Source organism: Amblyomma maculatum, chromosome 4 (assembly GCF_055883805.1).
Source record: "Amblyomma maculatum isolate TAMU_Amacu chromosome 4, ASM5588380v1, whole genome shotgun sequence".
NCBI lineage: Eukaryota > Metazoa > Arthropoda > Arachnida > Ixodida > Ixodidae > Amblyomma > Amblyomma maculatum.
In genome coordinates this window covers 90,980,227-91,003,901 of record NC_139347.1, presented here as the reverse complement: position 1 = coordinate 91,003,901, position 23,675 = coordinate 90,980,227, and the positions used below count along the sequence as shown (strand labels likewise).

At 45.0% G+C, this 23,675-nt stretch overlaps 1 protein-coding gene across 2 annotated transcripts in view; it reads left to right on the top strand.

Moving 5' to 3' along the window:
• pod1 (coronin) overlaps positions 1-23,675 on the top strand; it is a 46,849-nt gene that overhangs the window by 21,040 nt on the left and 2,134 nt on the right. For both annotated transcript variants that reach the window (XM_084602168.1, XM_084602169.1), the window contains exons 15-24: positions 895-1,135; positions 2,860-3,035; positions 5,175-5,283; positions 6,264-6,493; positions 6,919-7,109; positions 11,661-11,799; positions 15,145-15,354; positions 18,950-19,085; positions 20,388-20,521; positions 23,354-23,440. In XM_084602168.1, coding sequence (XP_084458294.1) covers positions 895-1,135; positions 2,860-3,035; positions 5,175-5,283; positions 6,264-6,493; positions 6,919-7,109; positions 11,661-11,799; positions 15,145-15,354; positions 18,950-19,085; positions 20,388-20,521; positions 23,354-23,440 — 1,653 coding nt within the window. The remainder of the gene's footprint in view (positions 1-894; positions 1,136-2,859; positions 3,036-5,174; positions 5,284-6,263; positions 6,494-6,918; positions 7,110-11,660; positions 11,800-15,144; positions 15,355-18,949; positions 19,086-20,387; positions 20,522-23,353; positions 23,441-23,675) is intronic.

Below are 23,675 nucleotides of genomic sequence, written 5' to 3'. Positions count from 1 at the left end.
TGCTTTGCTTTGCGCATGCTGTCAGGAAGTTGAGGTGCTTCAGAATCGTACAGGCCTCCGCTACTTTTTCCGTAGTGCAACGCAGTAGCCAGGGGCCACTTCACAAAACAGCCTCGTCATGTTTTGAGGATGCTTCACCGCACAATTCGCACAATGAAGTACTGCGGTGAAGCGTGCAGTGGCTTGAAACTGCGCATGTCCAGTGCGCATTTCCACTCTGCTGGAAGCAACATAGAGATGCACGTGAAGGATATACGCATAGACATTAGAACGATGTGATGCCATACAAAAGTAAAAATATAAGAACAGTGACGTGCCAAGCAGGGTCCTAATAGGCACGACTGGCCGATGCGCACGGGATCACAGCCATGAAATGGCATGAAGAGATTGCACGATGAGAAGCATATGATTGACATCATACCTGCCATAGCGTGCACGAACGCCTTTCCTGTTCCATGCAATTCTGATGAGGGGAGGTCTATGTTGGTGATTGTTGGCTGCGTGGGTCGTACCTAGATGCAACCCCTCCATCTGAATTAATTGGAGGAAGTCTGTCTGCCAATTTTCAAGTTAACCAGTGTTCGGTGTTATAGATTTGCTTCGGCCGGAACCGCACTGCTAGTTTGAATAATTTGAATTTCCAAATTAACGGGGGTTGAATAATGAGATTTTGCTGTACTTTCAGGATGGTACACAAGAAATGTCTGCCTCTATTTCGTTGCTTTGTTTCGTGACTTCTTTTTATGTAAGTTGCAATGGATTTCATTGTCTTGTCATTTTCATAACCCTGCATCAACCAAGCACTGCTTAAACATGGGCAATCCAAGTTACTTTTGGGTACGGCCCTGTATGACATGTGGGTCACACCCTTCTGTGCTGCATGCATCCATGCAGCCCATTCCAGCACCCAAGCCAGCTCCGCGGACGAAAGTGACCACCTCTCGCTGGGAAGACCCTGGTCCAATCGGAAGTGCCAACGGCCACAACGGGGACGCCCCTTCATTTCTGCAGAAGGCGGCACCGCGTACTCGGTCTTGCATGGCCTCAGCCTCGAGCATGGGTCCTTCAGCTGCTCCCCGCACTGCTGCCAATGTTCGTCGGCAGCCGTCGCGCAACGAGGGCCGTGGTTTCAAAGGTGAGCTCTTCTGGACCAGTTGGTGGCAAGCCTTTTTTAAAAAAGCAGGTGTGTGCGAATAGTGAATTTTCGGTTTGAAGTGAGTATGAGGCGTATACAGTTGATGACCAACTTTTCGGACTCTCTAGGAACCGCGAAAACATGCAAAAAAAATTGGTACTTCAAAAAATAAAATTTTATAAAAAAAATATTACTTTACATAACCTTCCTATTGCCATTGCGGCAGAGGAAAGCGTCTGTAGGTTTGTGCTGATTCTGATGCTTGACCGCCTCGCTGCACAATTTTACACACGATAGGCGGTGATCCGCGTTCGATGGCTGTACTGCTGCCGGTACATCGCGGGCAAACGTACAGGTTTAGATAAAGGCCTGACGCGAAAGCGAACCTGCCATTGCAGATTCGCTGTACCGCAGCATTTTGAGGCTTCACCGCAAGCCTCACTGCTCTTGCAGTGAAGCATCCTCATTACGCGGCGGGGGCCGTCTGCGAGGTGTCACCACTGCTGCTGCATCGTGCTGCGAAAAGGGCTGCGGAGGCACTTGCAGCTTTGGAGCATTTCAACATTCCTGATAGTGTAGAAAAAAAAACAGGACGGACCTGTTGAATACAATGTAGTAAACTCTTGTTAATTCGGCCTTCAAGGGACCAGAAGAAATGTTCGAATTAACCGAAAGTTCGAATTATCAAATGGGCCTGAAAAAAAAAAAAAAAAAACTGCCGAAAACATTTTACATCACAGTAATTGTATCAGTTGAACACATGCATGGTGGTTGTCCACACTTGAGATGAAACTGAAATAAGAACAGTTTTTTTTTTCTGGTTTAGTCATGTGCTTCGCTTCGCGCGCACTGTAGGAAGGGCGCTCTTCGCAAAACAGTCCTGTTGCAGTTTGAGGATGCTTCACTGCAATGTTAACACAGTCAAGCAATGCGGTGAAGCGCTAAACTATGGTGAATTTTAAAATTTGAATATGAATACGAATCAAATCAGCATATTCAATTTGTGCGCGAAATTTCAAATTTCGTGCATCCCTAGAAATAAATATATTGAAACTTGCATTAGGTATCTCTTAGAAGGCAGCAGAGCAGGTAACAACACAAAACATAAGAAGCACAGATAAACACAAGGACAACGCTGCGCTGACAACAGTATGCCTTCAGTGGTATTGTTGAAGAAGGAATTAGAATTTCTGCGCAAACCGGCAGGACGTTAAAGACAAAGAAGTTGGCTGCAGACGTGAAGTGAAGAGAGATGTGCAGGTTCTGGTCAATATAGTTGTCAGTGCAGCGTTGTCCTTGTGTTTGTGTGTGCTTCTTATGTTTCGTGTTGTTACTTGCTCTGCTGCCTTCATCTAAGAAGTGTGCGACCAACTAGCTCAACGTTCAACTCTATTATTGCATTTGTAGTGAACTCTGCGAATATATTATGAAGTAATTTTCAAATAGCATCACTATAAAAGGCGCTGACATATATTTTTGAGCATGATTTATAATCCCAACTTGTGTGGCACAGAGTTACGCATTGCTTAGAATTGAGTGCACTAGCGCGACTGAGATTTTGGGTGCATAGAGAGCATCTTGAGCCGCAGTTCCTGTCTTTGGCCGTATTTGCATTGCATACGGTCACGTGGTGTGTATTTATCTGTTTGCACATGTCATTTGTTGTCAGCCTCATTGCTCAGTAATGCTGGTGTCCTGCATCTTTGTTTACTGATGGTGTGCAGTGCGGGTGTCCAAGTACCGGCACTTGAATGGCTCGGTGGGCAGCCGGGACACCCAGATCACCAACCTGCCACCCATGTGCAAGACGTTACCAGGGGAGAGCGAAGGATTCCGTGCCAACACAGACCGCATTGCTCTGCCATTGGCCATCTCGGGGGGCCACCTGGCAATTCTAGAGGTGTGCTCCGCATCACTTCATTGCATTGCTACACTAAAGCTGAGGTTCAGCCTGCTGCGATGCTGCCAATGCACGTCTGAAATGGCACGCAGCTGACTTAGTTGGCTGGTCGATGCGCAGCCATTGGCCATTATGGCTCAGGGCTGGCGAGAAGCTCGTGAAAAGTAAAACCGAAACTAAATAGTCAGCCTATTCGTAGAGAATAAGTTGTTCATTTGCAGAACAATGCAAATGAACAACTTGCATTTAATGCAAAAATGCATTTAACGGCTTCATTTTCAGCTTCTGTTGTCAGTCACATTTCCATTCACCAGTGCAGATGGACATCTCTAGGTGGCCTGGTGACTTGAAAATTCATGTGTGTTTTTGCAGTAAGTGTTACTTAAAAATACCATCAGGTGAAGAAGTACTCACGGTGAACAGTCTATTTTATTTACTACCTCCAGAAACGCCAAGGATTGTCACTGCCATGCCATTTTTGACCGCTCATTGGACAAGTGGTGCTATATGGCGCAGCCACCGCGCACCAAATTTTGTTTGAATTATGTTAATGGCACTACATGGTGCCACTTGTCCAAAATGTGTGTGTATACCGAGCCAATCAAGTGCTCGTGCTTGAATGACCAATGTTTTTCTTTTTAGATATGCGGTAGCGCTAGTGCTTTTGCATTTTCCTCTAAATTTTAGCTGGTGTGAGACCCCAAGTGGCTGATGTGATAGCTTCTTATGAGTGTGGGCCAGTGCCACACCAACAGCTAAAATTATCCAGATTTTCAAATTAAGGGTGTCAAATTGACAAGCTTTTAGCCTCAAGTCTTGGGCGTCATGTGAAACGGAGATGAGGCAGCTGCCACCACAGCCCTGTTCCCTCCCGCCGCCGCACCAGTCAAGGCACTGGTTTGGTTTTACTTAGTTTTAGGCCTTGTGCTACGCTGCCGAAACATGCACTTGGTTTTGATCATCCATGCTGAAAGGATCATTTGTTAGAATTAACGAGCCTTTTAAATGTAGACATCCATGGAGCATGGCCCAACGAACTATTAAAGTCGAGCTAAGAAGCTTTCACTTTTGTCAGCCACTGAGCCAGTCTTGCAGCTATTATTGCAGACTGAGGGGGTGAAACTGTATTTCAGCTGCTCTGGTAGGCCCCATATTTGGGCAAACAGGTGCACGTCTAGTGTGCATACAGTTTTAGAGCGTTAGATCTGCTCTTAGCATTCGTGAATATCAAATTCTACAGAGATTTGACCTCTAACAAAGGAGTGCTAGTCACGTACACCATTGGCGCGGCAGGGGTGCCTCTCCAAGCGCATCGCCGTGTGTGCAAATTATCGATTTCTATCCTAATTCGGTTATGGCGAACATGACGGTGGTGACCTCCAAATTTTGCAAAATTCAGCCTGGGCCACCCTCAACTTTGACCTTGGCCAATTTTTATTAACATTTTACTACATTGTGTGTAAAGATTGTAGTGACGGCACATGGGTAGCACTAGACGTGGGCAGCGTGTGATCCATCCTTGGCGCCGCCAATAATCTGTCAGTGCAACAAGGTGGAATCAAATTCAGTTTTGCAATGTCAACCACAGCAGCACATGGAGAAAAACAAAAGCCCTCCTAAACTACAGCCACTATAGTGCTTTTGAAGCTGAGTCACATGACCACAAGTGACAACTATGATGATATGCACATCCATGCAAATGAGCTGTGGGCCCTCGGACAATGATTCTCACGGTGGTGTGGCAGTGGGGATGGCGGCAGCGTGTTGGCGGCCATATCAGCATGTCAGCAGCATAATTTCACTCATCGTGTGCTGCACGGCATCGGTATCGACATGTTGCAGTTGTGTATGCATTAGCAGAGTTAGCTTGAAGTGCGTGGCACAATTCATGCTTTTCAAGAGGTTCCTTCAGCCTGGCATGCAGTGATAGGTATGAGCTAACCGAGATGTTTTTGATAAGCCACGTCGTCGTAAGCTGGCTGCGTAACTATGTTGTTTAATTTTTTTCGCCCACTATGCCGTAAGCTAGCTGCATTATTATGTTATTAATTTTTTAGCCCACTACGCCGTAAGCTGGTTGTAGTATTGTTATTAAATATTTTAGCTGTATTAGGTGCCTCATTGCTTTCTTTGACCCAGCTGTCCAAGAGAGGTCGTCTACAATCTGGAGTTGTTCCCAGCCTCATCTGTGGTACCAGCATCATGGATTTTGCCTGGGACCCGTTCGACAACAGGCGCATAGCCATTGGCAAGTTTTTTTTTAGTCATAGAATTTGTGGTGGTAGTTTGTTTTTATCAGGCCGAGGTCATGTCTAGTCATCACTGTCTAATCATTAGCAGGTGACGATATTTAAGGTATAAAGTATGCATTTGTTCTTCATCATGCTCTGGCAACAGGGGAATTTTAATTAGTACAATTAATTAATTTATAATTGGCAAAGTGTGATTGCTTATTCTGCATCTCTTTGTATGAAGCCTTGTCTTTAGTCAGCTCCCCACAGTGTTAAAATGGGTCACGTGAAAGTGGTTTCATGAGGAGCTTGTTTCAGTGGTACACTTTCTGCTACAGTCCGTACAATGGCTTGGGCAGAAGGCACGCTTTTCTGCTTGAAAATGTAAGCTAACGGCTGAAATTTCGGGACCAAAAGCAGGTTGCCACTAATCTGCCAAGTTCCAGCTGTCCATAGTTGAAATAAAACTTGCGACCTGGCCAAACAATGTCTGTGCATGTTCAAAAAAAAGTTGTGTTCCTCATGTTACTGGGTTTTAAACCCAGTGCCTCCTGCATTTTAGGCTTATTTTATGCCACTCATCCATGACTGTGGTTTACATTAAAATGAATCTACTGTGCATCATTCTGAGCTGCATACAGAGCTAGAGTAAGGTGAAAGTTTCCACGGCCATATTTTACTCCTTTGATGCTCTGAGTAGTGTCAAAAAATAAGCATTAGAGTTGGCATAAAAGGCAGTGTACCAGCATTCTGGCCTAGTTCACCTTGGTGAAAAGATTGCAACTGATTGTGAAAGGCAGCTGGATCCATTCAGCACATGTTGCAGCTTGCGCTCGGTAATGACTCTTAGGTGTAGCATGTTCTGAGAATAGTAATCGGATAGAGTATATCTCACACCACTCTAATGAAGACAAGCTAGCTTTTTCTTTTATGCCATTCGTTCTGCAACCTTTTTTTCCCGCAGTTAACCGACACTCAAATTTTTCTCGTATTGCAGCATGTGACGATGGCCGAGTGCGGGTCTGGACTGTTCCGGAGGGTGGACTGCGCGAGAGCCTAACAGAGCCAGACTATGAGCTCAAGGGCCACACAGAGAAAGTGCACTTTGTCAAGTTCCACCCTACGGCAGTCGATGTGCTGGCCACGGGCTCCCACGACCTGACGGTCATCATCTGGGACATGCAGACCCGGGAAAGCAAGATCTGCCTCCAGGGACACACCGACCAGGTGGGGCATCATGCATACCTGCTGGGTTTCTCTTTGGCTTCGACTGATTTCTTTTCCAGAGCTTTTCATGCCATTATTTTAGAACTTACACGTTGGACCAGATTGTCTTGTGGGCGCTCTTTTGTGTCAGTGATCTCTTCACAAAGGAAGGAATCGAGTGCATTTTAACATTGTGCTGACTTATGGGACCGGAAGTGAGTTAACCTCCTACCTTTCTTTCATGGCATAGCATCTCCTTGCTCTGAGAAGGATGCACTTTCCAATGCTGTTACTCGAGCCTTGAGGTTTTTCAGCATGCTTTTGGGGGAATTACTGCACAGATGATTTGTTCTTGAAGCAAGCTACTGTAAATTGTGCCTAATTTTAATTATCAAATAGCCCTAGGTAAAAAAGCTTTTTGCCAACTGCTGTTTACGTGTGGGCAGATCTTCAGCCTGGCATGGGACCCGGATGGTGTCCTGTTGGCCACTCTGTGCAAGGACCAGAAGCTGCGCGTGTACGACCCTCGGAGGAGTGAGCTGCCCCTGCGGGAGGGCCTTGGACCCACTGGCACCCGTGGTGCGCGCGTCACCTGGGTGCTTGGGGGCACTCACCTAGTCACCACTGGGTTTAACAAGTGCGCCACCTTTTTCTATCCCTTTAGTATGACCTCACTGTACTTCGCTGCACTGTGCTGGCCTGGAAAGGATGTGCTGTAACCTTAATACGCTTGCCTGAATGTGACACGGGAGGTGACTTTACGAGCACATGAAGGGGAAATAATTAAGGGTGTGCGAATATGGAAGAAAAAAAAATGCCTTCGAATATCAAATCGAATATCTGATCAATGAAGAAAAGAGGTAGGAAACACTGTTCTTCTTGTTTAGTTCAGAATTGCTTGTGGTATTTGCAAACAAACCTAGAGTTGCACAGAAGTGTACACCCCAGTGAAAAGTCCAGTATGGATTTTATACACGATTTGGTATACAATAAACTCTCGTTAATTCAACCTTCAAGGGACTAGGTGAAAATGTTCAAAATAACCGAAAGTTAGAATTATCGAATGGGTCTGAAAACAAAACTGCCGTGTCACAGTAATTTCATCTAATGAACACCTTTATGATGGTAGTCTGCATTTCATGTGAGACCCTAGTGAGAACGATGAATTTTCCCTGTTTCTTCAAGTGCTCAGTCTTGTGCCCAATTTTGGGATAATTTAAGAAGTGCTTCAAAATTTCAAAAATTCAAAAAGTGCAGAGGATACTTCTCCGCACTGTTCACGTGGCAAAGCATCGCTGTGAAGAGCATTGTGCGGTGAAACTACGTGCTGGATACGACATGCGTAGTGCTCTGGAAGCAGCATGTGGGTGCACGCGAGATGTATATGTAGGCGTTAGAACAATGTGATGCCATCCTAAACTAAAAATGAGAAAACAGTGATGCGCCAAGGGGCCTCCAATACGGCACGACTGGCTGCTGACAAACGCACCCAGGCTCTGCCATAGATTGACTTGAAATTAAAGCGAAACTGAAACTATGCGACTAAACTACATTTCAGAAACGGGGATTTTTCGGTCGTTGTGGCTGCCGTAGCGCGCACAAAGTGCACAGGCATCCCTCTTTCATACGATCGAAGTTTGGGGAGGTCTGTTTCAGTAACCTGGTTCTGCATGTCTTACCTCGATGCAATCTCTTGTCAAAATTAACCAGAGTGAGGCAACCCATTGTCCGATTTAACGAATGTCCTGCGCTCCTAGTTAAAATTTCTGAATTAGCAAGGTTTTACTGTACCAGTTTATTGTGCAGGATGGACTTGCATGAAACTGGGTAGAGCTGTCATATCACTACCGAATATAGTAAGCGCTTGTTAATTCAGCCTTCAAAGGGCCAGAAAAGAAATTAAAGTTAACCTAATGTTCTTACTATTAAACGGGCCCAAAAAGGTGCCAAGAACCATTTGCATCAAAGTAATTTTATCTGATAACACCTGCACAATGGTTGTGTACATTTTAGACGACACCCAATTGAGAATGACGTCCTTTTGCCGTTTTTTGTCAAGCGCTCATTTTTGAATCGTAATTGTGTGGGGGCAATTTCCTTTTTCTTTTTTTTTTTTTTTTTTTCACTTGGACCACATGGGACGACCTTTAGCCGTAGACATTTCTTGCGGGTGAAGGTTTTGAACTCGGTGGGATCAGCTTAGCCTTGTGGTCAGAAACGTAAGCACTCCTATGTCACCTCACCTCTGCGATGCATGCCTGTGACTTTTTCAAGGCAGTGATGCCTAAAATGAGAGTTGCAAGGTGTCCCGTGTATTCGATTCTCGTCTCACCCTGCCACCTGCCACCTACCAGAGTCATTGTCTTAAATCTTTCGAGGCTGCAAGGCTTCAAACGAGCGATGCAAGGGTCCCAGTGTTTGTCATCTGCCGACGACCACTTCCCAGAGGCATGCTCATAGTTTTTGGAGCCTGCGAGGCTTGAAATGGTCAGGCAATGCCACCAGACATTTTTTTGCTGGCACAGGGCGACTAAAACTTTTTCATCTGCCAGAGGCATGGCCATGGTTTTTAAAGCTTGCGACGTCTCACGCGGTAGGTGCCGATGACGCTGATGGACAGTTCTTCTTTTTCAACATATCGATACTAACACCATTGCATTAATAATACACAGGTTTGTGATTCTACTCGCAAAGTTGCGCATATTACAAAAAATGCGATAGAAATCTGAATCGAGAAGCTCCTCCCACCAATAGCGACCGCCATTTTGAAATGCTCGTGTGACGCCAGAAGATAATACGCAGCGGAGCGTCATCCGCAATGCACACTGCAATATCAAAGGACAAGTCTTTTTTTTTTCTTTTAAGGGCATGTCTCTTTTTCTTTTGTGGACGATAGACATAATGGTCGTCCCTCATGCAGAAGTGCTTGATGATGTTACCGCACGAAAGCAATACAGAGTAACGCATGTTTTCTTCAGCATAAAGCACGGTTACAGTCTGTGGGCTGCACGGTTAGGTTCTTTAGCTTATTGACGCATTGATCTGTCACATTACATCGGCGACGATGCCAGCACGACCAACGGTCGCCTATCGCGATAGTGTGTGGTTTTCAGCCCCGCGATGCTGACGGAACTGATCAGTAGACAGTCGCCCGATCTGTTTTGGTCGGATTGCAGGCCGAGCGAGAGCTTGATACCCGATGAGATAACGGCTTCAACAGCTGCTTTTGTCTCTAAATTAACCATGTTAGAAAAAAGAAAACAAGCAGCTGCACTTATATGTTCTCCCTTCTCGTCAGCAATCACCTTGGCGAGAAATGTTAGTCGGCACCGAACCGTCAGCCCGTTCCGCAATAAGTAGGCATAGCGTGAGTATGCGCGGGTTCGGGTCTAGAATTTCGGCGATTATGGAGCGCGCATCCAATTTAGCGGTTGCATATGGCTACCGAGTGTAGTTATGGCATTAGTGACCCAAATCGATGACTGCTTACATCACAAAGCACGTGGTCATTGGGCAGAAAACGTCAATGTGACGCTGTCTGACGAGCGCAGCCGGCAGCTGTCGGCGCCACTTGTGGGTACCTGGTGCAGGTAGGGTACGTAGCATTCACTGCGCTTCTTGCAGCATAGTTGTAGTTTGTGAACAAATTAAGGTGTAACTGGTGCGAAAAGAAGTGGATAGTTTTGGTATTGCTAGCTCAGATTGCGTTTTATGCCGTGCTAACGATCCAGCATACATCCAGTCATTACAAAAGCTATGTAAACAAGCACGCTGGGGGCGCAGTCATAACGCACGAATCTGCGCATTCCTGCACACACTAAATACTAAATGGGGTATGTTTACGTTGACGCACTCATGAGTCATTTGCTGGACAAGCACTAGAAAAACGTAAGGTGAGGCTCGAGAAACGGTCGCAGTCGCGCTTGCGGCTGCGGGGGAGGCGAGATGGAGATGGCGGCAGATGAAAGGGAGGCTCTTGCTCAGTGCAGGCAGGGAAGCGCATTCGAATCGCGTTGGGTTTTACGATGAAGGAACTGAAGCTGGCGGTGGCGGCGCATGCTTTCGTGCGCTGGCCGTAGCAAGACTGAACATAGTTTTGCAAAAAAAATGCTTTACCAGCCAAAAATTTTGATTAACACGCATGTACAACACCAAGTCAAAAGGTACCGCTTTGTCCAAAAGTTTAGTCTACTCCTCTAATGTCGCAAGGTATGCTCTCGCGTCAACATATGCTTGTTTGTGATTTCCTGTTACTTTTTGGACCGAAAGAGTGACGAGCAATAGCTCAGCAATCTGCAATACAACGCTAACCTATCCCCCCTTTCGCCGCACACATGGCGGAAGGAAACATTGGACATGTACCTTTTTATATGTAGGAGTGCTTGTTGCTAAACAAGCGAACTCTCATAACCTAAGAACACTATATGCTTCTGATCGTATGCTTAAATAATACAGCATGAGCTCATCGATTTGGGCCTCCTTAACAATGTCTAGATGAAGCTCGAAACTAATCCGAGGATCACTAAGGTCACATATTATAGTGAAGGCTTGTCGAAGAAAAAAAAAATGTGCAAATAAAATATTTTTGCTGAAGAAAAAAAAAACTTTCAGTGGCTACCATCCACGGCGTGCATGCAAGAGTGCAGCCGACATCTCGGATAGCAGATGGCATGGGGATGATATCTCGTTGTGACGTCAGCGACCAACGGTTGCCAGACCAAGAAGCTGCTTTCGATATTAATAATAAAAATTCATTTTGAAACTATCTACTGAAATGCCATAATCAGTTTATGGTCAAATATTAGCTGTCGTGGCCCCCTTAAAACTAAGGCCGCAAGCATTCCTAACTATCCTCTTCCACATTGCAGAAAATTATTTCTTTGGCCCCCAAAAACCCTTCATATTAACTGAATACGTAATCTTCACTAGCACACAATGTCCAAAGAATCACTAGGTGGCGCAGAGTACAGACTATGCTGCCAGCTTTGTGTGCACTACTGTTTCCCACTCATAAGCATGTTGCAGTGGAAACCTGCATGCTACCATGCAAGAGCTGAAATGTTTTTGCACCCTGGCATTTGCAGTCTCAAAAACGTTTGTTGGGAATGCAGGTTTCGTTGGGTGCGGGCTGCTAACTTGAAAGCCGGGTAGACGAGCGCACTGACCTTCATCGGTATGTCTCTTGCAGGGTTTCTGAGCGGCAAGTGAGCCTCTACGATGCCAAGTCGCTCTCTGCACCAGTGACAACTGAGGGCATTGATGTCAGCCCAGCCATTCTTATCCCCTTCTACGATGAGGACAGCTCCACCCTGTTCCTCTCTGGGAAGGTGGGTATTGTGCTGCTTGCTGCATGAAGGATGCTCTCCTGATTACATAACTGTCACTACTGCGGTCTTGATAAAAGAAATGGATGGATTGTACTTTGCAGCTTTTTAAGAAGAGTTGTGAAAAAGTTGACATTGTTCACCAGAGAGATTTTCGGTGGCCAGTTTTAAGGGTGCCATCTGTTATCATTTAAGACATACCGATCCTGCATGCATTGAGTGCACAGACTGTCCCCTTAAAAATCTGAAAATCCTGCATAAACGAATAGAAATTTCATGCAGTATGTCACTCTTCTTTTATTGGTAGCTCCAGTAAGCGGTGCGTTTGTTAACGGAACTCTTTGACCAATTTTCATGCATGGAGACAGAGTTATAGATTAAGGCACCTTGTGGTGGTGCTGGTGCTTTACAACCATGTGACAGGGTGACCGTAGAGCCCATCTAAAGATGTGCTTCAGTCTCTACTACTATGTTTTCATGCCACATCACTCTCCTGTGGTGAAGACAAGCCAACTAAAGCCTATATAACATTTGCCTTTGCTGTCAAATGTGTGACTAACAGTACCACCTTAATTTCGATACCATTTGGGGTATCCTGGTGAAAGGATCAGGTTTACTTTATTAGGTTGTGGCTGCTTCCAAAAACACACAACAGCTTAGGGCTGCCGCTCTTGGCAAGCGAGCACTGTACTGCCAACACACTGGGTGAGGATGGCGTGGTGCTGCAAAAGCTTGTGGCCAGCTTGGGTGTGGCATATTCTTGCTTTAGGTTAGCATAAGCTGATGTGTTGCCATTTTTTTTATATCGAATTTGAATTCTTTTGTGGAGGTTCCCTGTGATAAGATATTGAAGGACCATAGAATTTGTTTTCTCTAAGTAAAAATTTGTCGTCACCCACCCACGGCTTCCCCAGAAATAAATATCTCTGCATTCTAGGCACGTCCCTGTATGTTTATATAAAAAGAGGTGAAAACAATGAATAAAATAGCCTTTCATTGAATTAGAGCATTTATTGCTATGTGTGTGAAGGAAGCTGAGGACCAAGAGCATGAAGCTATCTCAGATCATCCTATTTGAACGTGGCTGGCATTGGCCTAGTTTTTTTTTTTTTTTTTTTGCCCTGTATTCAGCAGTGAGAGGTCTTCAGGAAGTACTTAACATAAAAGCTATTGATTTGAAAGCCTCTGAGATTCTCAATTGCTGTTTAACTCGAGAAAGAGTTGTTTTGCTACTGCGTTGTAAGCTTTATTGCTGTTGAGAGACTCTAACCTTACGAGGTTTTCCTGCGCCGTTGTCACCAATAATTTTGTAGTCAATTGACCAAGTTTAACCTCTGAATGTAAAAACAAAATTTTTATTCGTTACAGTAATACAAAACATTCTGAAGGTGAATTTCGTTGTCCTGGAGAAGCTTTATTGTAGTCATGTACTTTTCAGGAGGCTGGTGCTGGTTGCTTTTGTGCTGCTTGCAACATTGGCTTTACACTTGCTGCGTTGTCTGCTGCGCCAGTACATTTTGTGCAATTTTGTACCTTATTGCATTATTTTGTACCCACCCCTGCTTGGAGTCAAGAGACTCTGCAGTATTAATAAATAATAATCTCGAAGCCCGGCCTGACTTTTTGTATGCAGTTAAGTTGTGTATCTTAATATCCGATTATTTTTCACGATTATACTGCTCTAATTTCATGATTCTATGAGTGTTCCGCATCCGAGTGTGCACCCTGCTGCCACCGCTTGAAGGCCCTCAAATCTCAGTAGAGTTTCATGTTGCCCTGTTGACTCTGTGGGCATTGAAACCGCTTGTGTAGCAGGGCTTAATGGTCTTTGGGTTGATAAAATACTGATATGAGGGCGTTTTAAGTGCATGCGTGACAGATATATTGAGTATGTCTTATTGGGAGTCCACTGTATTCAGGCCTGGCTACTGTTGGTATTAATGTCGTTTCTTGAAAAACATGAACCCTGCTGTAATGCAAAACTTTTTTACTGAAGTTTGTGCTGTTGTGAAAATCTCCGTAGACGCAGTGCTCAGACAAATATACACAGAAAACAGTTCTGCTTCTCGAATTGTTTTAATGTGAATTGTCATTGCTGTGCTACAGCTTTGACTAAAGGTTCTGTTCTTTCATATTAGCAGCCCCGCTGGGGTGGCGCGGCGGTTATGGCGCTCGACTACTATTCCCAAGAATGCGGGATCGAATCACGGCCTCGGCGGCTGCTTTTCGATGGAGGCGAAAAGCAAGGTGTCTGTGTGCTGTGCGATGTCAGTGCACGTTAAAGGTATACTGAGTAAAAAAATTGCCGCCGAGATTTTTAGCGCAGATGGTAGCTATTGCATTGAGAGTGACCAAAACAACACACTTTACGAAAAGAAATGAGTGGAAAGTATTTTAAGGAATATTTCTCAAATCGCTGCACCTAGCGGCCTCCTGTGAAAGCTGACAAAACCGGATATCGCATCAATTTTACCTGCCACTCTCATGCCCCCATCGTGCGCGATCGCACCCGCTGATTTTTCCCTTCCTTCATGGCACTCGAAGATTCACAAGTGCATGGACGGGCGTATTTTTTTTTCAATGCAGCATGTCCTAAAACTGCTGCTCGTGTTTCTACGGGACAGCGGACACAGCGCGCAGCTTTAAACCACACTGGACACAACTCGTCCTTCCCTCCGCATGCGTCCTCCTCGACCTCCCTCGTCTGCACCATTCCACCCTCCGCAGCATTGTGCACGGCGCGACGCGGGGGAACCGACACTGCGTGTAGCCAGTCAACCAGCTCAGGTGCGGGGGCAGCAGCGGCGCGGGGCCGCGGGGGCCATGACGTGCTGAGGGTAAATGTGACGTCACTTACGCTGGCTCACAGTCAGGAGCGCGTAGCTTCCGACCGGTCAGAAAACGTCAAAAATACAGCGAATCGTTCAAAACTAACCCGAATTATGTGTCTTAAGAATGAAATTGTGGTGCTTTCACAATATTCTTTGATATTTGTTCAGTATACCTTTAAAGAACCTCAGGTGGTCAAAATTTTCGGAGTCCTCCACTACGGCGTGCGTGTCTCATCACCTGGGTTGCTTTGAGATGTTAAACCCCGAAAACCAAACCAAACTATTACTAATGTTCTCTTAAGACAACTATGTATTCAAAGAGAAAAAAATCTTTCCAGGGAAGGCTGAAAGTCTGGTGCAAAGGGGAGATGAGGGGGTTTTGGCACAGGGCAGGGAAGGGAAGATTGGAAAGCATAAAGAGTGGCCTTTATACTTCTGTAGACATAATCTGGGTCGTGGTGACGATGGCTTCTGTTGGTGTGTTCGTGTTTTGAGCAATTTCGCTGTTTTCATGCAGGGCGACTCGACCATCTTTGCGTTTGAGGTGGCCCTGGATGCCCCATACCTCTTTCCGCTGTCACACTACAAATGCACCGGCGTGCCCCACCAGGCAGTGGCATTCCTGCCCAAGGTGGCGTGCAGCGTGGCCGATGTGGAGTTTGCCCGTGCCTTCCGACTCACCACCAGCAATGTGGAACCACTGTCCTTTCGTGTGCCACGACTGCGGGTGGGCAATTGGCCAGTCTCATTAGCTTACACAAGACAGTGAATAGAGTCGCTTTCATGGCAGCTAGATTCCAACTTTCCGTTGTCACCACATTTAAAAGTGTGCGTTTTTCTGGAGCTTAGAGCAGCGCGATAATTGACCAGTGCATACGTGAGTATGTAATGCGAACTGCCATAGTTTTTAACGTTTGTTTACAACCTCGCTCATTTTAAGGCGAGAGCCTTTAATGGCTCATACTGTTGTGGACAAAGTGTGTCCCACTTTTGCAGCGGCTGTCGTGTGGCGTTCCTTGGCACGCATTCAAGTGTGGGATTACAGATAGTAGGAACATTAGACAAGATGAGACTTCTGGAGGAAAGGCGCAGTATCTGTCACACTTTCTCCGACAAGTGTGCATTTGGATGGTACGCCATCGCTCCTGTCACGTGGCGTTCCTTGGCGCGCGTTCAAGTGTGGGATTGCAGATGGCAGGAACGCTAGACAAGATGAGACTTCTCAAGCTTTCGCCTTTCACTACTTTAATCGCTAAAGTCCCTCGCAATTTTTTACATCTGCACGTAGGAGACCAAAGACTGAGCCAGGCTAAATCAGCTTTAATCTCGGCCTAGCTAATTTACTTGGACCCTTGGTAACATGATAGCCAAAAAACAGCCTCATTGTGAATATTCTTTTCATACTTAATCAACCGCGTGGATCGCCAGAGCCGCGTAAGACTTTGGCTGCCTGGGTAGAGATTGTTCATTGCGCCATATCAATCACATGGCCCACATGTTACTTGCCTGGAAATCTTGTCGGGATGCCCTCCTTCCTTGCAATCACATGCGCTTGGTTCGATACCGATTCTAGTATTGACTTGCCACACGGATCTGCCCGTGGAGCCTTCACATAAGTCCAGGAGTAATGTTTCAACAGCAGGAAACTTGCCCTTGTTCATACCACAGAAATCCCAGCGTGTCTTACTTGTCTTGAGCTTGTCGTGCTGCTGTCTCCAGTACTAAATGCAAAACTCGTTGATGCCGAAGTATCTGCTGGCGGCACAGCTGCTGTACTGTGATGCATACTCGACAAGTTTTAGCTTGAAAGAAGCTATGCAGCTTGTGTACCACCCCATGGCAAAGTGGAAGCAAGAGCATGTTGATAAGAATGACGAGTACTGAACAATGCCATTGAGAGACTCTGCAAAGTAGCAGAACAGCACAACTGGCAGAGCATTTGCTTCTCTCTATAACCGTGGACATGAGAGCACGATCTACAGCAGCGCACACTAATGCCGCCTGGTAGCGTGTGTGCCCAACCAGAGCCTGCTGATTTCAGTAGTGCTTGAAAGATGGCACTCGCTTCAACGAGCTGAGGCCAAATTGCACTCCAATCACATCAGGAAAATTGCCACAAATCTGTCACAAACAGATAGGCTGGCCCTGTTTCTATTGGTTGATTCTGACTCTAGATCCTTTCGGCCAGTAGGAGCGGAGGCTGATTGACAGGTTTGTGACAGTTTGTGATGTGATCAAAGCATTGGTCCTAGATGACTCTTATGGCAGTAATTTTGAAGGTGCAGTTGTGAGAGGAAAAATTCAAATTTTTGATATCCATTGTATGGGGGTGCAGGCATTTGCACGTAAATATGGTAATCATTAAGCTGCTAAATGATTCAGCATTAAGCTATGACATCATGATTATTTGCTATTTCATTAAAAGGATTCATTGACTGTGGCATGAAGTGCTGCTCCACTGTATTCTTCTATTCTGTTTGCTTTCTGTTCTAACCAATTTGGAGACATGAAGACATCAGAAGTTCTGTTCTTCGTGCCTGGAATATGCTGGCTAGTGTGCTATGCGCTGGCAGTTCTCTATACAGGAAGGGGTATCGCCATTTGCAATGACTGCCACTATTTGCCTACTAAGGGTGCTGCACAAAGTGAGCATGCTGAAGCATCATCATCATTGTAAATCAATACACACATTTGATATAAAGGTTTTTCTAATTTTGGTCTTTATATTTTTTTCCACTTGGCCAGTTCCGGAACTTAGTTTTATTATTTCTTGCTACAAAGGGGAACTGCCATATCAGTCTTAGCAGACTATTTCACGCTTAGCAGACAGTATTGCTTAGCGCAGCTGGCATTGCTGTTTGCATGAGTGTTATTTTGCCGGCACATCTCGTTTCTCTGGCGCGTGTCCTATGTTTGATATGTTCATATTGTGATAATGATAATGATTAGTCCGCATCGTAAGACTGTCTAGGTAAAACGGCTTTGCGTACTTGGTATCAATATGGCGGTGTGGATATTTGTCAAGCAGCAAAAATGTCTCTTTGGTCACCGCCTCATTTGATCCAGCATGACTTGCTGACTAGGGAAAAGCATCAAGTGGACAAATAGCAAGTCACGCATATGCCGAAGGACGGTCTTGATAATCAGTTGAGTGTGCCTCGGCCAACTTCATAAAGCTGCTGTAAAAACCTTTAGCACACTCCTAGTTGGCAGCGCCCCTGTGTGGAAGCCACTGGCAGTCATTGCTCTCAGTGCCACCTAAGCCCTCTTGGTTGCCACACTAGTCAATATATTCCAGGCACTATAATGAAACCACACCTGCACATGGGGAAAGATTTAAGTATATTTTTTTTTACAATAAGCCACTATTCTCTCACGACCACTTATCTAGAAAATTTGGTTCAAGAAAAAAAAGTACATCTGGTTCTTAGTGGCAATGAAAATATTGGGGCATGTTTTGTCCACTTTTGGAAAAATTCATGGCCACTAACTGCAAGCGTGATGATAGTGAAAAAAAGAAGAATGAATTCATCATAATTATGCTCTTCTGCATTGCGAATTCAGCAGATGTTGCCTGAAAATTTTGTAAATATCTGATCACTTATTTCTTCACCTAGCATGAGAGAGTATGCCGCTGTTGCGTAGCACCGTGAAAGGGGCCGAATCGCACCTGGTAGTCTGCACGGATTAAAGCTTTTCATGGAACAGGAAAATATAGTAGTCACAAACTTTTCATCTTAGAAGAAAAAGAAAAGATCATATTCTAGATGTTCACTATATGAATTTTACTTTCATACTAGCTGCTTTGAGCAATTTCAGATGGGGCCTTTCGATAATTCAAGAATTAGGTATTTCAGTCATAGGTCATAGGTCTCAAATAGTTGCTCTGATGTGGCAGTGATAAGTTCTGCCATTGGACAACATTAAGCTCTCCTTGTGCGGCAAAAGCCCATTATGTGGCCCTTTCCCAAACATTTCAACCCAAAGAGCCTAGCACCAGGCCGGGGGAAAGCTTGTACCCATTGAAAAGCCAGTGGGTACCATGTGGCACCAGGGATCGAACCTGGTACCTTTCGAACACGAGGCAGATGCTCTACCACAAGGCCATGCTTCAGTGCTTTTTTTCTATCTAGACAGGTCTGCAAATAAATGGGCTGTGGTGTCAGCTAAGAAAGATTTGCATCGAGTACTAATGTTAATTCCAAAGGGTAGTACTAATTAGGTCCAAACCCATCGTCAGGGTCCACCCGTGTCACATTTGAGTAACATTTATTTTTTTCTAAACGTGTTTTTTCTCTTTTTGTTTTGGCTGCTTCTTCCAGTCTGAGCTGTTCCAGGACGATCTCTTTCCGGACACACGCATGACCTGGGAGCCGACTCTGACGAGCGAGGAGTGGTTCGCAGGAGTAACAAGGGCACCCCAATTTGTCAGTCTACGGCCCGCCGACATGGAATGCTGTATGTCATGCTTTTATTTTGTTTCTACATTGGACTGCTGGTGTTAGTGGATTTCGTAAAGGTCACAGTGTTTCTCGTGTGCGCACCAAACTCCAGTTAGCACTATTTTTGGCTGACTAGCCAACTTTTCAATGAAAGGGCACTAGGTCTCCTAGGTACCTCTTCTTGACTAGTTGCCTAGGTGCACTAGGTGCCTCTTCTTGACTTGGAAGTCACTTTCTCTTGTTTTAGCCACACAGGAATGCGATACCAGTGGTTGAAACAACAGGAACATCTTGATTTTCCAGTCAAGAGGAGGCACTCCTTCTTGGTTCCTGACATACTTCAGCATAAAAGGACACTGATATGGAAGAGAATTGCACCAAGGAAATGTGAACTGCCACACATACAAGTTGTTATAATTCAGCTGCATTACATGAGTGTTTCTGATATATCTCTCTTCTAAATAGTGAATTTATTCTAGGGACCTGCAAAAAATGTCTTTAGTAACAGAGTGTCTCTTGTAGGCAATGCTGTTAACATGGCAAACATGGAAAACCAACCAAACCATTTTCAAGTGTCTCTTATAACCATGTCTCTTGTAATGAGATTTTACTAGGGATGACAGTGATGATGCATTTAGCGAAAAAAGTCCTGTAAAGTGGGTTTTGTTATTTCTGCTCTGCTTAAGCAGACTTAAGCACAGTCCTGTAATTTTTTTTCTTTCAACTACTCATTGTGCAGCTCCATTGAGCTTTACCAGTGACAGTGCTAGAATGTATCTACATCATGCAGTGCCCTTCTCGTTGAAAATTGGCTGCAAAATGGCTTTTGAAAAGGCAGGGAGGAACTTGTACTGTAGGCTTAGTGGCACAATCATGACTGACAAGCTTTGATATTATGCTAGTTCATAAAATTACCTGGTTGAAGTGAATGATGCAAATTTTGGGGTGTTTGGAGCATGCTCCGGCACGCCTACTCGTAATATGAAGGTAGGAGCTGCCTGTTAGTAGTGCCACCATCATGTCAAGCAGCGCCGTGGTTGTACAGTACTTGCCACGTACGCCTGGTGTTGGCACACTGATTGCACATTGCCTATGGCCCGATTGCCATTCGTGCAGTGTGAGCACTGGTGCATGGTTGCAAAATCCCATCAGCCATAAATGGATTTGCAGGAACACATTTCCTGGGCTTCAGAAGGTCTTGTACAGCTTTTGATGTATATATATATATATATTTAATTGGCAAGATTCTACTGTAGTTCACGACAATTTTGCAGTCAGCAGTGCGCACTGCTATAACACCTCTGTTTGATCGCTGCAGTGTCAGAGGCCCCTGATGTACGGCCCCCAGCCCCCCATGTTCCGAGGTTACCGCAGGATGTCAGCCTCGATTTTGAAGGGGACATCACCCTATCCAGTTCAGTCATTGAAAGCAACCGGGAGAAGGAGGAACAGGTGAGTGTGGCCATGAGGAAAGAATTGTTTAATCATGTTTGACTTGCAAGTATATTTTGACCTGCACACTCGGTGCACTGTAATCGCGTTACTGCACTCCTCGATCGTGCCAAGAACTAGGTTTGTTGTAAAAGAAGTCTGCAGAATCTGAATACAGTTTGAACAGCCAATTGATTCGTATGATGACCAGAGTGGTCTATGAGTCATTCATAGCTTCAAACAAGAACAGGTTTAGTCAATATAGTAACATCTTGAATGGCATTACAGAGCTTAATTGAGCTCTGTGGGCTTTTGATTTAGAGCAGTTTGATCCAAGCTGCTATCAGGCGTATAAACGATGTGCTGCACATCCTTGCGATGCACTGCCGTTCATACACCTCCGTACATGTGATCAATGCTTACCACCAATATGTACAATCGGGGGCAAAAGTTTGCGGGATGCGGAAAAACATTTATTTCTTTGTTGCCTCGCTAGTTCTTCCTGTGATGTTATTTTCTCTGAAGGGGCGTGCATGCCCCTCGTTATTCAACACATTTCATTCACTGTTTTCCCAGTCACAGAAATATTTTTCCACAAACTCATGTCTTGCAAACTTTTGTCCCTGACCGTACCTGCTTTGTTACTGTGGCAGGAGAGCAGGAGCGTTGAACTTTTTTTGCTGAGAGGTGTGTGTTCTTTGTGGACAGTATCGACAAGCGTCGGCCCATGACGTCAGTGGAGATGTGGTGGCGGGCGCTGGCAACAGCAGTGACTTTCGTGGTGTAGGCAAAAGCTCGGGTCGTCTGCATTGGTTGCAAATTACGAGCGCTGCGACGGAGAACAACAACAAGAGAGTAATGACAAGGACAGGCGCTCAACTAGCTCAACTTTCCGTATTACTGCATTGGTTGCGCGGCGCTTGCTGTGTTTTCGGGCATAATTTCCAATATTCCTGCAAGCTGCGGTATGGTTGGTTGCGCCATGAGGAACAAAAAGGAAAATAGCACCTGTTTTCACATGTTTCTTGCGGTCGGACAAATATGAGAGCGATGGGCAGCAGCGTTGAGCGCTACAAGTAGACCCTTCGGCGACGGATTGCCTTCGCGGCTAACGTGCGTTGCACAATTCTGCACTGAAACTTCATCAGTTCGTTTGCAACTCTTAATTGTCGTGACTGCTTTTCGGCCGCACGATGAATAGGACAATAGCAAACGCCTGCAGCTCATGCACGTTTTGTTGTACATAAATATCAAGTTAAGACTCGTATTGTACAGAAGAGGACACAAAAGCTGCTGCGAAGGTAACTGGTGTTAATTTGACTGGTCACTTCAGCGCGATATCGCCGAAACAGACCTGAATTTGTGAAGCAGCTTTTCTCTGATATCACTTTCGCGAGTTTCAGTGAGTAACTCTTCATCACCGGCCCTTTAGAAAGCAAGTAAATATTGTTAGGATCCGGGCAAAGTCACGCAGCGTCATTTCTCAAAACTTTCTTTTTGAAGGTCATTAAGGTTTTGACGAACGAATTAAATATCCACGTACACGTAGCTCTGATCAAGCAGGATATATTTAAGTATGGCATATATAGTATATGCAATTTAATGTCCCAAAGAGTAATCGGCTATGAGACAATAAACAATTTCAGAGTATATTAAAAAAAGCTTAACAGATTGTTCAAATTTCGTTGCAAGCGATCGTGGAGATTGAGCGTTGCATTTCCGTTCGTGCACCTCTCCTAAAGACAAAAAAATAAACAAACAAAAGGAGAACATTCTAACGGGCCTTCATGTATCTGTTAACCTGTAAATGACCTTGGCTACGTCTGTACGATGAAACAGACGTCAAACGTCTTTTTATCGAGCAGGATAAAACATTGGCAGCGCGCACTATAGGCGAATATGTTACAAAGAACTAAAAGATAGAGTTCTTATTCAGCGAAATTCTGACTTAAATTGCAGGTGCACTGAGCTAGAAATATGATTTCTAGTTCACTATAGTCGTCGGTAATATAATATATTGTTCTTTAGAGTGAAGGTGCTTGGAGCATCAGAAAGCCCATTAAGAGTTATCATATGAAAAACACTTCCAATCATTCATTCGTCGTCCTTGCATGCGCTAGCAGTAAACACTGAAGTTGAACAATGTTGGCTGTTAGTTTTTCATACACTGCATTGCGCTTTCTAGTTTTCATTTTACTCAGTCACTACAGTCGCCCACCGTAGCCGCGTGCTGCTGAGGCCACGGAGAAGGAAGCCAATTCAGCGCTCTTCGCTAGATAATTCCAGAAGTAATCGGCTGATAAAGTGCTGAACTACTCTCCAGGCATAAACAAAACTATTTCTATGTACAAACGAAGCTTACCCTCCAGAATATTCTCACGCGTGAACTGGTTTCGAAGGCAGCGTCGCTTGGGGCTGTGTATGCACGCTGTGTTTTTGCCTACACCTCATGTCGCTGCCAATCGCAGCGCCACCTTTGTTTACAAACATGACGCTTGTATACGTGGTAGGCCAATTGCACCATGGTAGCCACACTGGTTGGTTCTTCCAGTCTCACGAGTCTTCACGGGTGTATAGTGTAGCAAGCAAATTTCTTGAAACATATAGGTCAACTCCTTCAGTCCTGGGTGCCCATTTTCATAAGTTTGACTTGTATGCAGCAGTATGCAGTAAAAGCTGCATGAACAACGGTCATCACGCTTGACATCCAAACATGGCCTTACCACTAGTTAAAATAACAGGGCCACATTGTCTGTGCAATTGCTTAGTCTAGGCATAGCCTAGAATGTGTAACTTTTAAAGGGCTCTATTTTTTTTTTCCGGCTGTACCTTATTGTCTCCAATTTGGTGCAGATTATAAATTCCATGAAGTCCAAGATAGGCAACCAACATGATGCCCTTCCACAGGACATGTTTGAAGGTGTGGATCCAAGAGAATGGGTGAGCATCTTTAGCCTTATTCTCTGCAACTACTTTATTGCCGACTCGGTGTTTTGGAAGAATACCTGCGCATCACGATGTATTCTTCGTAATGTTCAGTTTGTATCAGGCACTCAGATAGAGTGATGAACTTCAGAAGTTTTCAGACACAGGGTGGAAGTGGTTAGAGCGGGATGCAGGCAACTGCAGATCTCTAGGAAGGGTGTTTGTCCTGCACTAGGTTGTATATGAACTT